This window comes from Coptis chinensis, chromosome 3 (genome assembly GCF_015680905.1).
Source record: "Coptis chinensis isolate HL-2020 chromosome 3, ASM1568090v1, whole genome shotgun sequence".
NCBI lineage: Eukaryota > Viridiplantae > Streptophyta > Magnoliopsida > Ranunculales > Ranunculaceae > Coptis > Coptis chinensis.
The window spans coordinates 114,585,716-114,600,637 of record NC_141458.1 but is presented as its reverse complement, the minus strand read 5'-3'; the positions used below and the strand labels follow the sequence as shown (position 1 = coordinate 114,600,637).

Below are 14,922 nucleotides of genomic sequence, written 5' to 3'. Positions count from 1 at the left end.
ATGGTAGTGACCTGTTTCTAAAAGACTTGTAACTAGGCCTTGCATGAGTAGGATTAATCCTTCCCTATCTCTCTCTCTTTCATTTAACTATAAACAAACTTACAAATTTTAGATAACTTGTGTAAAAATATCTATCTATAAAATCCTTCTCACTTAGTTCTCCAAAGTGTAGATTCCAAATCATTTAAATTCTTGTCTTAGAAGTTGGAACGAAATCCCTACTCGAACTAGACTCGACATTCTCAAAGAAAAAAAATTGAGTAAGGAATTATTGAGTTTTAAGCACGTAGTAAGTCAACTTCTAAAAACACTGAAAAGTGCAAAGATCAAAGCCCATAAACGCTGACACATAATTTGGGATTAGGGCGGTAGTACAACAATGACCTTTAGTGGAATAAGCTATTTGTTGACGGACTTGGGTTGTGTGTTTTGGGAGAATATGGGAAGCCCAAGCCCGTCAGGAGGCCCAACCCTAATTTCTCATCATGGTCCCTGTTGTAGCCTATAAAAATAAACCTCTTTCTATGGTCGTTTTTTCTCAGACATCACTCAAGCAAAAACATATCCAAATTTCGGTTCTAAGGTTGAGAGAGAGAAATAGGCCAAGTGAGAAAGAAGAGGTTGGAAGATCGTTGCCCACACAACGTCCACTCTATGCATAGGAATACAACAGAAGATCAAGAGGTTGTTGATTCTGTATTCTCAGAGTTATCACAACTGATCTACATGTATGTTTTCCAATCAAAATCGTAAACCTCATTAATTCCGCTGCGCATGGTTTTCACGGTTTGTAGAAAATTACATTCTGAAATAACGGTTCCTACACCAACAACATCCATTCATGGTGAACAAGATAAATGTGCCTTCAATCTTGAAATTCCTCCACTTTTTTTACATTTGCAAAATTTGCAAGTGAAGTGACCCTTTAAATCCTCCCCATATTGCCAAAAAGGATCTTTTCCTCTAACCATTTTGAGCACTTTCAAAGTTTCAAGTTTGAAGAAGTAAAAAATGGTAGAATATGGGCAATATGCTATGGCTTCACCGCTTCAAGAAGACAAGAACTAAACACATTTTGTTCTATTTCTCAAGTCTACTCGTATTATATATTAATGTTCCTAGTCGGTTCGGTTGAGATTTTTATGGAAGACTTTCCATTTCTAAATTCTAAGTTTCCAGTTCTTTCCACTTTCCAAGTTCCAACTAAGAGGCCCGACTCGTTTTTTTGAATTTCAAAGATCCGGACATTATAATTTAACAATAATAAGCCCGGCCCAAGCAATTCGGGATTAAACCGGATCATTCAAAACTTCACCGACTTATTCGTTTTATTTGCAAAACCTTATAATTCACGAATAATTTGACAAATTACTAGCTATGCTTTAAACACTAGTGGTGTTCACTCTTGTTCGTGCGTCCTGTGCAACTGTTAATTTATAGTCCTTTTTAATTTGTGATGCCAATAACTTGTTATTCATTTGAAACGAAATGTCCAAACCAACTTTGTTAACGATTGTTTATGGCATTTTTTGTGGCTTGGTGTATGCTTGTGGCTAAATATTGAATTAAATTGGATTTATTAAAAAAAAAATAAAAATAACCAATTTCCTATAAATAAATAAAAACAAATATATATATATATATATATATATATATATATATATATATATATATATATATATATATATAGGCTACAAAACCAACAAAGTCCACAATTCATAAAGGGCAAAGCATGTGTTCGAAGACCCAAGATCCACATTTGCTTGTCGCTGAACTTCTGGCAATCTATCCATCAAATCTTTAATGTCGGGGTCAGATGTTGCGATCATATTAAAATAGAAATAGTAACTCCACAAGATAGTGGGAGAATTAAGAAGAGAGAAGCCTAATTCAGTCAATTTCAATACCACCATCGTTCCTATAAAGATCGAATGTGATTCGCTTGAAGTACTTTTCTTATAGGGGCTCCTACCCAACCACATCGCTTTGATCTCACCAATAAAATCAATGATGCACCCACCCGCTCCATCTTTTGATATACCACCAACCACAAAGTGGTTCTCCTCCAATATCCAACCCACATAGGTTTTTATTACCTAATTTTATAAAGAAAAAAAATAAAAAAGGATATGATGATGGCAAGAACCAATGCAAGCGTTATTTTCATATAATTCATATGAAATGATCTAAGTTAGAGCATCTCTAGGTGGTGGTAGCATACTCTTCAAATTTATGAATCCAATGACTACAAGTGAAGAATGCTACTACAATCAAATTGTTTCATTGATAAAACAAATTAAAAATTCCACGACCAACTCTAGGTGGTTTCTTCTTTTATCTTAATTAACTTGTCTTTATTAAAGGAATTGTCATTACACTTCTCTCATTAAATAATTTTTCTCAATTGTTCTATTTCACCAATTTCAAGTTTAACCATTTGTTAATTTCACTTTTGAGTTCAAATTAAAAACTTAATCATCAATTCATCATGTAATGCCAAAATTTTGTGAAAGTTAAAAAAAATAACTTGTTTTTTGACAATAGTTTTATTTCAATATGAATCTATTATTTTATTTATTTATAGTTTTGATATTTATTTGGTCAAAGTCAAAAAAAACTTGGGGCTACATTTGCAATTTATAATAAAATTGTGACATTACTAATGTCGCCCGCGATCCGTGATCCAAATTGCCAAATTTGCCTAACAAGAATCGCTAACAAGCACTTTGGTGATGCACTCGCCACCAACCACAAAGTGGTTCTCACCAATATCCAGAGTTGGTTTTCGAAATTCGGCGATTTCTTCAAATTTGAAGAATGCGACCACGGATACGTCCACCTAGAGATGCTCTTATCCATGTGAAAACTTAATATACCTTGTTTGTCACATTATATATATGCCATTACATAAAATTCGAGCGGCCTAGTAATCTCACTGCTGGCCCTGAGGCAAAGCGACCCAACCAGTTGCTTTGGGCCACCAAACCAAAACGAAAAATATGGCCACACTATTATTGGCACAAAACAATAAACTTTCTAATAAAAAGTTCAATTAGTTGTCACTTATTTATGACAAAAAATAAACCAACCATATTTAAGAAAAAAAAAAACACGTGATTTCAATTAATCCCACAATACATGGGAACCCAACTCTTTATATTAAATTATTTGGCAATACTTACCCCACTCAAAAAAAAAAAAAACACACACACACACACACACACACACACACTTAACCAACTCACAATTAAAAAACCAAAACTTTTATTTATATATAAAAAAACAAATAAAACTATTTTGTCAAATAACAAAATCACTCACAATCCCCGAGAACCCAACTTCTTATTAAATTCCTTGATAATACTTACCGCACTGGTTACAAACAATTAAAAAAATATAAAAAATATTATTAAACCAACTCACAATTAAAAAATCCAAACTTTTATCTATATCTAAAAAAACTACTAAAACTCATATGCCAAATAACAAAATCACTCACAATCTCCCAGAACCCAACTCATTATTAAATTCTTTGGCAATATATACTTATCCCACTCGTTCAACAAAAAAAAAAAAAAAACTAAACCAACCCATAATTAAAAAATATAAACTTTTATCAATATCTAAGAAAACAAATAAAACTCCTTTGTCAAATAACAAAATCACTCACAATCCCCGAGAACCCAACTCCTTATTAAACTCTATGACAATACTTACATGACTCGTTACAAACAATTAAAAAAAATTAAAAATATTAAACCAACTCACAATTAAAAAACTCAAACTTTTATCTATATCTAAAAAAACAAATAAAACTCTTTTGTCAAATAAAAAAATCACTTCACTCGCTCTCTCTTGGATTATATTGAATAACACAAATTAAAAAAAAAAAATGATAATTAACATTAATGCATATAGAACCACATTTTATTGTCTTGCTTTAGGCTACCAAAATGCTAAGGGCGGCACTGAGTAATATACAAATTACAATGACTAGTATGAGAAAAAATTCCATGTAATGCTTATCCTTCATGGATATTCCATGCCACATACTAACGAGAGAAGGTGGCTTCAACCGCCAAGTTGCAAAGCTTGCATGAACTTAATACAAACCCAATGAGCTTTAGTACTCTATAATCATTGTATATGTAAAAATTTGACACATTTATATTTTCTCTCATTTTTTACTACTATTATTTTGATCAAAAATATATTTTATATATTAATATCAAGTTTTACAAATAATTAGGACAAACATACAACAAGCTGCCACGACAAGTCTTTTATGAATGACAAATCATATCAAAGTTAAAAAAAAAAAAAAAAAGCGAGTGAACTTCAACTCACTTGAGTATAGAAGGCCCGTCGCTGACTGGATTGGGCTTTAGTTCGATAAGTAAATATATTGGTAGGACTGTAAATAGAACCAACAGCCAAAACCTAACCTCTTCAAAGCCCAACCCAATACAATCTTGACCGAAGGACTAAAACGTAATTACGAAAAAAAAACTCGATAGGGTTTCGTAAACCCTACTTATAAGTTGTAGTGTTGAGAGTTGGACGTCTTTCCTTCACTTAAACCACACAGCTTCAGAGCAAGAGAAGAGCCGCGGCAGCAGAGCTACAACATCTAACAGGAATCATGGGTCGTATGCACTCTCGAGGGTAATATAATTTTCTTATCTACTTGTTTCTCACACTCATTTGTTTGTCTAATGTTGTTGGTGTGTTTTACAGTAAGGGTATTTCATCGTCGGCTTTGCCATATAAGAGAAGCTCACCAGCTTGGCTCAAAGTCTCATCTCAAGATGTAAAACAACCCCTCAAATCTATTTTATAATATTTATTCACCATTTTTTTTTTTTTTATAATGTTTTCATATTTTTTTATAATGTTTTCAGGTTGAAGATAATATTTGCAAATTTGCAAAGAAGGGTTTACCACCATCTCAGATCGGTGTGCTTCTTCGTGATTCTCACGGTATCGCTCAAGTCAAAAGTGTTACTGGTAGCAAGATCTTGAGAATTCTCAAGGCCCATGGTACTAACCCATTTTATTTTCTACTTATTTATTATTGACTTGTTTTTTGTATTTGAGTTTTAAAAATGGTTGCTTTATATTGTGGGGTTGTAGGGCTTGCACCTGAGATTCCTGAAGATCTATACCATTTGATTAAGAAGGCAGTTGCTATCCGTAAGCATTTGGAGAGGAACAGGAAGGATAAGGACAGCAAGTTTAGGCTGATTTTGGTTGAGAGCAGGATCCATAGGCTCGCTCGTTACTACAAGAGGACCAAGAAGCTTCCCCCAGTCTGGAAATAGTGAGTGGACTCATACCCATTGTTTAGTTATATATATTTGTTGTATGCACATATTAGTATTGATATTTTATGTGAACTGAATGTTTTGAGAAATAGTTGGTGAAGTTTGGGTTTATGGTTGCAAAATGAGATCCGGCGATGCATGTCTCTGTTTTATAGTTAAAGAGTAGACAATAAGAATTAATATAAACCTATACATTCTGGGTTCAATGCCTTTTAGGTTTAAGCTTCCTACTGAAAGTCCTTTGGTTTCTATGTCAAATGCCTCTGGTTATTAGAATATGGTATGTAGTGTCTTAAGTTCTAACTTCTAAGAAATGATTGTATTTTAATGTGTAACTTGGTGTTCCTCCCCTTTTGGGGCTAACTTGTAGCTAAACTTATTCGATTATTGCCCTGTTTTTTATTGTTTTAATTAAGTCTGTGTTATGCTCAAAGGCAATGATATATTTATGTTTAATAATTGTAGATTTAGGTCTTAATCCATAAGTTACCAAAATGGTGCCTGCATATGTTTTTGTATTTTTCATAATTGTTCAATGTATAATGAATTATAATAAGTTGGTTCTTGAATGTTAGAAGTCTTAATTCATTTGTTGTTGTTGGTTCTTTATAGACCATGAGTTGTAGGTAGGGACATTTGCCTGATTTTACGGGAAGGTGGTTCTCAGATAATAAGATCCCGTTCCCATGTTTTTTCTCAGTGTGGAATGATTTTTTTTGGGTGTGAGAAGTCGGATACCCACTTACTACATTTCTTTAATTTCACTTGACACTACTTTATGGACCATCTTACATCCGGACAATTTTCTGCATTTCATGGACGTTAACCTTGAACACTACCAATTTATTGAGTATTCGGTACGCCTGCTACTGATGTCTAACTGCGTTTCTGGATTGCTGGCCATCCGTTATTGTAAAGTATTAATCTACTGCTAGAGTTTGACAGAATACCACTTGCAAATGTCATTGCCATACTTATTATTTATTACATGGTTGAATTTATTGAATGATTGTGTGAATATAGAATGATGGGGACGATAGGAAGTACTCTTATGCTTTGAGGCTAACTCCTACATATGAGACTTGAAAGTAGTTTTGCTACTGTAAATTGGTCTGGTTAATTCTTTGTTGCTAAATGATATTTGTGTTTTTACCCTTTTCTAGGATTTTGTCTTGTTGACACCCCTTCAAACCTCTTTTTGGCTTTTCTTATTTTATTGAAATGGTATCTAGTGCTATGATACTGGAGCTCTTCTTTAATGATGCTATCTTTCATGTGTTGTGTTTCATGCTTATATGAAATCTGTTTTAGATGCTTGTCTAGCTCGTTGCTGATGTTGTTCTTTTTTCTTTCTTTGTGCAGTGAATCCACCACTGCCAGCACTTTGGTGGCTTAGGTTGAATTCCATTCCTGGGCTGGTGTAGTTCATGTGAAAGGCGCCTGGGAGCTAGTCAGTGTCTTTAGTACCGTAGTTCAATGGGGAATATTTTGCAATTTAATTTTGTGAGGAAAATGGAAACTAGTTTATGTTAAAGAGTACTGTACTTCTGGTTGATTTTGATTCTCTCAATGGGCATTAAATTTGGTTTATATTTAATCTTATGATGTTGCCATTCTTCCATTTCAACGAGACTTGATGTCTCTGCGGTGAGGAAGTTGCTAGGTCACCATATTTTATTTTGCTTGATATATTGGGCGATGGTGGATTCATTTGAAATCAATAGTTACTAGTAAGAATTTTGGAAATCCTTTCCAATGTCCATATTTTTAAATTTTATAGGAAAGAACGTGCTATTTGGATTTAAATAGTATTAGGGCGATTAGTGGCCTATTTTTTAGAAAACCGACTTGAAATTGGTTTTTCATTTTTTCTTTTCGAAATTCCGAAGTTTGATATAATTCAAAATCCGACATCTTATTGACACATTTATTCGGATTCATTTGAAATCAATAGTTAGTCGTAAGAATTTTGGAAATCCTTTCCAATGTCGGACTCTGATAATCAAGTATTTAAATAGTTGTATAGGAAAGAACGTGGAAGTCTATTTGGTATTTAAATAGTTGTATTCCGAGGAAATATAACGGCCTTTGGTTCTTTTGGAAAAATTCCGTTTCCGCCGATCCGTCACCCCTAGAAAAGAACGTCGAAGTCTATATGGTTGAAACTTGAAAGAGCCTTTGCTACTACAATTAAATCTCATTCATTTCATCAGCAGTGAGTGACACTGTTCCACTTAATTAGGAAATTGTTAGATCCAAAAGAAGCAAATTTGCAAATATTTTGATGAGCAAGTGACGCCTAGTGAAACTCAATTGTCGGGGTGGCACCAATGCAACTCCCAACTCATTAAAAAGCAGTTACAATACTACAGTACACCCAGTCTGTTTTTTCTTAACTAGCACTCAAAAAGCAAAAGAAAAAACCTCAAACAAACCCTGTCTCTTTTGTAAAGAAAAGAAGAAAAAATGGTTTTAGGGTTACGAAACTTCTCACAGCGAACCGGAGATGGTGTGGGTTTACCAGTTCTCGATACAGCAAACGGCGAAGAATTGATGCACGTGCAATCCAACGTGTCCATTGTTCTCGGCAACAATCCTGCTCCTGACTCTCCCGGAACTCTCTATATTTCCACCAAGTAACTTCTCTCTCACACTCTTTTACTTTTTAATATATATTTATATTTTTTTTTTTAATTTTGTTATTTGTAATGTGTGCTTTTGTTTGCAGGAAAATGGTTTGGTTGAGTGACGTGGACAAGGAGAAAGGATATGCGGTTGATTTTTTGTCTATTTCACTTCATGCTACTTCTAGAGATCCTGAAACTTTCCCCTCTCCTTGTATTTATGCTCAGGTTACTTTAATACTTTTTTCACTTATTTGTCTACTAGGTGTTTTTTGTTATGTTTGACTTGTGAAGTTGTTGACCTGATGAACTTAGAGCTTGATTCACTACTTGATTTTTGCTTAATATATAACTTAATTATGTTAATGTTTAATATAATCAATGATTAGAAGAAGAAATTACCAACTTTTTATAATCTTTTACTTGGACTGCAATTTCACGACTGAATTAAGAGAGAAGCAGTTTGTGATTTAACCAATGCAGCCTTCTACTTATTGAATTTGTTTGTAAAGAGCTTGATTTTGTATTTTTCTTTTGAAGATTGAGACCGAAGCTGGTGAAGACGATGAGTCCGAGGGTTCTGATTCAGAAGGCAATGAAACCATGGACCTGTCCAAGATCACTGATATGAGGCTTGTTCCTTCAGACCCCAACGTTTGTATGAAGTTTGACATTCGTACATTTTGGACTTTTGGTTAATTTCCTATATTTTGTGATGCCTGCTTACTATAGGAATGCCTGAATACTAATGTTCTGTTTCCTCGAATTTCTTATGTGTAGTGGATGCTCTTTTTGACTTCTTTTGTGAGTGTGCCGAGCTGAATCCTGAACCTAATGAAGGTTAGCATCCTTTTGTTGATTGATTTTTTGGTATGAAGGTTTCTGTCCTGTTTAGTCATTTCACATTATTCTTTGATATACATTATCCATTAGAACAAGAGGAAGAGCACAATTGGATTACTAGCGCTGACCAACTTGATGGCAGCATGATGACAGGTTTGTTTTACTGACTTGACCTCTTGTTTCCATTCTACACCTCTGATCTTATCTCTAATGCATGTTTTAAGCCTTTGCAGAAGGAGAGTTGGAGTGGCAAATATCTGAGGATCCTGCCATTCCCATTGGTTATACGAATGGGAATCATGACGTAGCTCATTCAATGCTTGAGGTATGTAATGCTGTTTTGTTAATGAAGGATAATTTTCTTAACATGAGAATGATAACAGCTGCCGTTGTACTAGTAAAGTTATGATGAAATGTTTAAGTACAATTTCCTTCCACGAGGCTGGGATGTGACCTTTGCGGTTTGAAAAAAATGGGATCATAGTTTGAAATAAATGCACATGCTGCCATGAGATCAACATTAGCAGGGCATCATCTTTCTTTTCAGAGTGCTCCCCCGCAATTGTTCTCCACAAATTTTCTGGACTATTGCAGACACACACACACACACACACACGATTTGTATAAAGATGTTGATTCGTTACATGATTTAATATACTTTCTCCTTGGTGGTATTGCCAATTTTTAAGCCTCCATGTATTGAGCAATCTGCAGCTGACAGACACGCACACACGCGCACACACAAATAGTTGTGTCAATAACAATTCGTCTTAAAAAACTTATGGTTGCAAAGGTGTCTCTTATGCACTTGAATGCACTTCCTTTAAAACTTAATGACATGCTTTCTGTGTACATGCATCCTCGTGTTAAGACACACCTGAGAAAGTGAGAAGTCTACAACTGTAGATATGGCATTATGTATTTCTATACAGTATTGATAATGAAAAAGGTATGGTTTGGTGAAGATGCTCTCTTCACCATTGAGTTCATCCTATGAAAATACAATATCGTGTCTACATTTCTAAACTTGTCAAAGTTGTTGCAGAACTGAGTTCTGGTTTGGTCATGCTGTAGTAAACTTGAACTCCATGCTAATATGGTCAGAAGGTGTGGACGAAGTATTATTGAATCCCATCCCCCGCCGTATATGTTAAAGTTCAGTAACAGTGCAAAGTAGGCATATAAGTCATTCAATGTTACAAAAGCAAATTAGAAAACACTACAATCAAGCAACCCTGTATGGCTCATATCCCATCACTCTGTGTCTAGGAGTTCATATGGAGCACACACTATGCTTCATATTAGAGTATTAGACAAAGCTAGTTAGTTAGGGGTGGTCTATGATGTATGATTCTCCAGGACTGGCGGTTTCTATCAATCTTTATTTTATAGACAATTATGCAAATTCAGGTATGAGAACTGATTTTAGGAAAATGTTACTTTTCAACTCTCTCTCTCTCTCTCTCCTGCTTGTGTATGTAAACTTCCTCCACTGAAGGAGCAAAACCAAATCTATTTTAAGAGTATATATGTTGTTTACTTGTTCCCATCCCAATTTGTGTGGAGGTAATTTGCCTCTTTCTGAGGGGATCATTAGAGCCTTTGCTTATACTTACGGTTTAGAATGTGGAAGAAATTTTCATGTAAAGTACCTTTCATTCATCACCCTTTGTCCAACAGTTTCATATTTGGAGCACTGAATGGCTCATAGTGTGCCTCACATTTTGGACATAGCTATTATGATGTCTTATTCTCCTGGAGACTGATTGTTGCTATCAATCCATAAACAAATACACAATGATTATTAGGATAATAATACTTTTTAAGTCGCTGTCTCTCTCACCTGCATTTTTGGATGTACATTTCATCTCCTTGCGAAATAAAATAGCAATCCATCTCTGGGTGTTGATGTTGTTTCAATCTCAAATTCTTTGGACTAGGTGCTCGGTTGTTTTTGAGCTTTGTGGTGAGGATGACTGGAGTGTTTGCTTATACACACTGTCTAGTATGTGCTAGGACTTTACATTGTAAAGTAATTCTCAAAACCTTTTTCATTTCAGCTCCAAATCGATGATCAGCGCTTTGATGATGCGGATGAAATGGAGCGAGAGACACACAGTGGGCACCAATGAGCTGTACTGTGTATCTTTTTGTAATTGCTTTCTTTACAAGGGTTATTTGTACTTTTTGCGAGGTGTAGTTGCTTGTAAACTTTTGGTTGTGCAGACCGTATACATGTATGCCAGAACGCCTTTAACCTTCTGAATATGTGAGTTAAGATTTCAGAGTAGTTAGGTCCCTAAATGAAGTAAATTTGAATCTATCCAGTTCCTTTGATTATTTTTTTCATCTCAACGAGTCAGTAAAGTGATTGTAGGCCAGGAAAGCGTATTTTCCAGGTTAAGTGATATTTTCTTCTAGTGGAATTTCTCAATATGCAGGACTTGCTCCATATACAGCTCATGTGGCTAGTTGTTTGAGCTGAACCTTCACCTTTGGTATAGATCCCACTTTTGAAGTTCACCAGTCACCACCACTCTCTTATTTTGTTTACGTGTTGAGTTGGAAGGTGTATACTCTAAATTCGGATATCACAAGAATGAGACGGAGAGGAAAATTTGAAAAAATTTATGATTTATCCTCCTACTGCAAAACAAACCCTTTTTTTTCCTGGCGATATGTGTTCACTATCACGTATGTATAATTGAAAAAATAATAAATGTACAGGTAGAGCAGCCAATAGAATTTTGAGTCAAGACCTGTTTCGTGTTTTTGAGGACTGGCTAAGTAGGCTCTACATCTATATGCTTAGAATCTGATAGATGCTGTGTGTGCTTGCGAATGTATAAATTTACTGGGAAGCCAGAGCTCAAGTAGGACGGACAGTCTCATGAAATGGATCAGGTTCAAGGTAACAGTGACAAGAGTCCAGTTACAGTTCTGTACTTACAAAGTCTATCTAGAAAAGTTGAGATCGGATTTATGTTGATTTTTTTAATTTTAGCAGTCCTTTGTTACAAAGTCCTCTGCTTGTTTTTTCTCTTATTTTTTGTAACCTTGTTTTCTCTCGCATTCATATTCATGCCTCTTCTTTGGTTTCTTCAACTTTTTTTTTTCCCGCTAATCTGGTTTCTTCTACTTAGAAGCGGTGTATTTTAGGGAACTTGGACTTTATCTTTGTAGCTACATTCTACTTTTAGAGATCGGACTATCAATATCATCGATAATTGGTATATTTTATCTTCTGATGTTAGTATTTCATTCGGTCACTGTCTTATTAAATGGTCTAGATTAAAATCTCTTTTATCGTATATAAATGATATAAGGGATATGTTGAAGTTATTCTACCCTCGTAGTGTATTTGTAGCCTTGTAGGTGCTCTATCTCAGTTGATGACTTAAAAAGCGCTTGCTTACTGCTTTTGCTTTAATTTTTATAAAGATAATGACTAGAAATATGATCCTCAATCTTGCAATTAAGATTTTGTCTGTAGTTGGTGATGGTTGGTCATGGTGGTGGGAAGGAAGCAACATTGATCGCAAAGGTGCTAGAGTTGTTTTTACTGTGTTCATTATTTTGCTTGTGATTTGTTGGTACAAATGGGTGGTGAACAACTTTAGCAAGGAGCAGTTTCCATTACCACCAGGTCCGCGAGGCTTGCCATTGGTAGGAAATCTTCCATTTCTTGAAGCTGATCTGCACAAATATTTCACAAAGTTAGCTCAAGTCTATGGCCCAATTTTGAAACTTAGAATGGGCAAGAAATTATGTGTTGTATTGAGTTCACCTGATTTGATCAAAGAGGTTCTTAGAGATCATGACGCTACCTTTGCCAACCGTGATGCTCCCATTGCCGGGTTGGCTGTGACATATGGTGGACTAGACATTGCTTGGAGTCCTCATGGCCCAATGTGGCGAATGCTTCGCAAGGTTCTTGTCCAACAAATGCTAAGCAATACAAGCCTTGAGGCTTGTTATGGTCTCAGGCAACAAGAGGTTCAACAAAAAATGAAGGATTTGTACACTAAGATTGGTACGCCAATTAATATTGGCCAGGAAGTGTTTCTAATGACCTCTAATGTGATTTTGAGCATGTTGTGGGGAGGTACACTACATGGGAAAGTGAGGAGCAGTGTTGGAGCCGAGTTTCAAACGGTGGTGGCAGAGATTGTTGAGTTGTTAGGAAAGCCTAATGTTTCCGATATATTTCCAGTTCTTGCACGTTTCGATATACAACGCATTGAGCATCGAGCAAATGAGCTTTTGTCTTGGTTTGATAAAATCTTTAATTCAATAATTGAAGAGAAACAAAGAAAGGATGTATCAGGGAGCAAAACAACTTTCCAACAGAATGAAAACAAGGATTTTTTACAGTTTCTTTTGGAACTCCAGGAGCAACAAGATGCTAAAACACCTTTAACCACACTGCAACTTAAGGCCTTATTCATGGTACGTTCTGCCAATTCTAATTGCTATAAATTCTGCAAACTTCTATTGCTATGATTTTGAGCTTTCTACCTTAATGATGTAATACAGGACATTGTTGTGGGTGGTACGGACACGACATCAACAACCTTAGAGTGGGCGATAACGGAGATGATGCAACATCCAGAAGTAATGAGAAAAGCTCAAGCAGAACTGGAAGAGGTAGTAGGAATGAACAACATGGTAGAAGACTCACATTTGTCAAGGTTGCACTATTTGGATGCAGTGCTGAAGGAGACCCTCAGGTTGCATCCTGCACTGCCTCTCTTGGTTCCCCACAGCCCAAGTGTTTCATGCACAGTGGGCGGTTATACAGTCCCTAAGGGTGCTAGAGTGTTTTTCAACGTATGGGCCATGCATAGAGACCCCGAAGCTTGGGAGAATCCTTTAGCGTTTCATCCAGAGAGGTTCCTAGATGTTTCTAATAAATGTGACTATCGGGGAAATGTTTTTCATTTTCTACCATTTGGATCTGGGAGAAGGATATGTGCAGGGATTCCGCTAGCTGAAAGGATGCTAATATATATATTGGCTTCGCTATTGCATTCATTTAAATGGAAGTTGCCAGAAGGAACTATGCTCGATTTTACGGAGAAGTTTGGGCTTGTTTTAAAGAAAACAACACCACTAGTCATCATCCCTACTCCAAGATTGTCGAATCTTGAGCTCTACAATTAATAGAAGCGGGTAACAGTATACTAAATTTAAGATAACTTTCGTTGTCTTTGCATAGTGTGATAACTTGTTATTATTTTATTTTGGAAGTTTCTTCCATCATTGGACCCTTCCATTTGAAACTTTATGTATGGATGGATCGGTCTTATGTTAGCGATTGAGTATTTCTCGGGGATGGCTGTTGAATTTTGTCAGAAGTTTTCAATGCAAAATATTGTCACCTTTAAGTTAGGACGGATCGATCCTTCAGGATCAAACTTTGATAATGCGTTTAAAGTTAAGGACGTACGATGCTTCCTTGATCATGAATAACACTTTATATGTCAATGTCCCGTTCAATAAAGTTTTCTTTGAATTGAAGGAGTGATTAGTATGTGAGATGTATGGTTAACTGAAAACGTAGTCTTATAATAACACCAAATTTTCTAGGGTAGGAATCAGAAACAGAACCTTCACAGCTCCAAATGGTCATAGCTAGTATAGTACTTATTTCTCACTACTTTTGTCATGAGAAACTCTCCTGTAGTAATTAAGTCAACCGCTTGTTTTTTCTCTTTCTTATCCTTGTTTTCTCTCAATTTCTGCCCTTACTTTGGTGTCTTGACTTTCTTCTACTTGGAATCGATGCAGTTGTGGAACTTAGGCTGTTTTTATTTGTAGATTCCTTCTGCTCCATTCCCAATCTAGAAATCAATATCATCGATAAGAAGTCAATATTAGTATTTCATTGTGCCTGTCTTATTAAATGGTATAAGTATATATGTTAAGGGTAATGTGATTTGAAATATGAATTTTTAGGCGCTCTATATCAGTTAAAGCATGCTCTTAGTACTCGAGTTGGAAGGTTTTTTTCATGCTTATAGAGACAAAGAAATATGATTTTCAGTCTTGCCAATAAGATTCTATGTATGGTCATGGTGGTGGGATGGAAGCAATATTATATTGATCGTGAAGTTGCTAGATTTATTTTT

The 14,922-nt window shown here is 35.5% G+C and overlaps 3 protein-coding genes across 3 annotated transcripts; all 3 read left to right on the top strand.

The window, feature by feature from the left end:
* The first annotated feature begins 4,481 nt into the window (after positions 1 to 4,481).
* LOC147513230 (small ribosomal subunit protein uS15) lies at positions 4,482 to 6,921 on the top strand. Its single transcript, XM_086596244.1, has 5 exons — positions 4,482 to 4,665; positions 4,738 to 4,810; positions 4,902 to 5,040; positions 5,134 to 5,320; positions 6,687 to 6,921. Exons 1-5 carry the CDS (start codon positions 4,643 to 4,645, stop codon positions 6,718 to 6,720), a joined length of 456 nt encoding a protein of 151 aa, XP_086452370.1. The 5' UTR covers positions 4,482 to 4,642; the 3' UTR covers positions 6,721 to 6,921.
* Positions 6,922 to 7,707: 786 nt separating this feature from the next.
* LOC147513229 (nucleotide-sensitive chloride conductance regulator (ICln) family protein) lies at positions 7,708 to 11,112 on the top strand. The gene is made up of 7 exons (XM_086596243.1): positions 7,708 to 7,960; positions 8,053 to 8,176; positions 8,489 to 8,606; positions 8,729 to 8,788; positions 8,882 to 8,944; positions 9,025 to 9,116; positions 10,852 to 11,112. The coding sequence occupies exons 1-7, from the start codon at positions 7,791 to 7,793 to the stop codon at positions 10,921 to 10,923; spliced, it is 699 nt and encodes a 232-aa protein (XP_086452369.1). The 5' UTR covers positions 7,708 to 7,790; the 3' UTR covers positions 10,924 to 11,112.
* Positions 11,113 to 12,104: 992 nt separating this feature from the next.
* LOC147513228 (cytochrome P450 monooxygenase 76AD131-like) lies at positions 12,105 to 14,185 on the top strand. Its single transcript, XM_086596234.1, has 2 exons — positions 12,105 to 13,240; positions 13,328 to 14,185. Exons 1-2 carry the CDS (start codon positions 12,236 to 12,238, stop codon positions 13,952 to 13,954), a joined length of 1,632 nt encoding a protein of 543 aa, XP_086452360.1. The 5' UTR covers positions 12,105 to 12,235; the 3' UTR covers positions 13,955 to 14,185.
* Positions 14,186 to 14,922: the final 737 nt, after the last annotated feature.

Excerpts from the sequence above, each read along its gene's own strand:
- LOC147513230 (XM_086596244.1), top strand. The coding sequence starts at position 4,643 with ATGGGTCGTATGCACTCTCGAGG. Across the intron at positions 4,811-4,901 it reads TCAAAGTCTCATCTCAAGAT|GTTGAAGATAATATTTGCAA; the intron begins GTAAAACAACCC and ends TAATGTTTTCAG. Across the intron at positions 5,321-6,686 it reads CTTCCCCCAGTCTGGAAATA|TGAATCCACCACTGCCAGCA; the intron begins GTGAGTGGACTC and ends TTCTTTGTGCAG.
- LOC147513229 (XM_086596243.1), top strand. The coding sequence starts at position 7,791 with ATGGTTTTAGGGTTACGAAACTTCTCACAGCGAACCGGAGATGGTGTG. Across the intron at positions 7,961-8,052 it reads ACTCTCTATATTTCCACCAA|GAAAATGGTTTGGTTGAGTG; the intron begins GTAACTTCTCTC and ends TTTTGTTTGCAG. Across the intron at positions 8,177-8,488 it reads CTCCTTGTATTTATGCTCAG|ATTGAGACCGAAGCTGGTGA; the intron begins GTTACTTTAATA and ends TTTCTTTTGAAG.
- LOC147513228 (XM_086596234.1), top strand. The coding sequence starts at position 12,236 with ATGACTAGAAATATGATCCTCAATCTTGCAATTAAGATTTTGTCTGTA. Across the intron at positions 13,241-13,327 it reads AACTTAAGGCCTTATTCATG|GACATTGTTGTGGGTGGTAC; the intron begins GTACGTTCTGCC and ends GATGTAATACAG.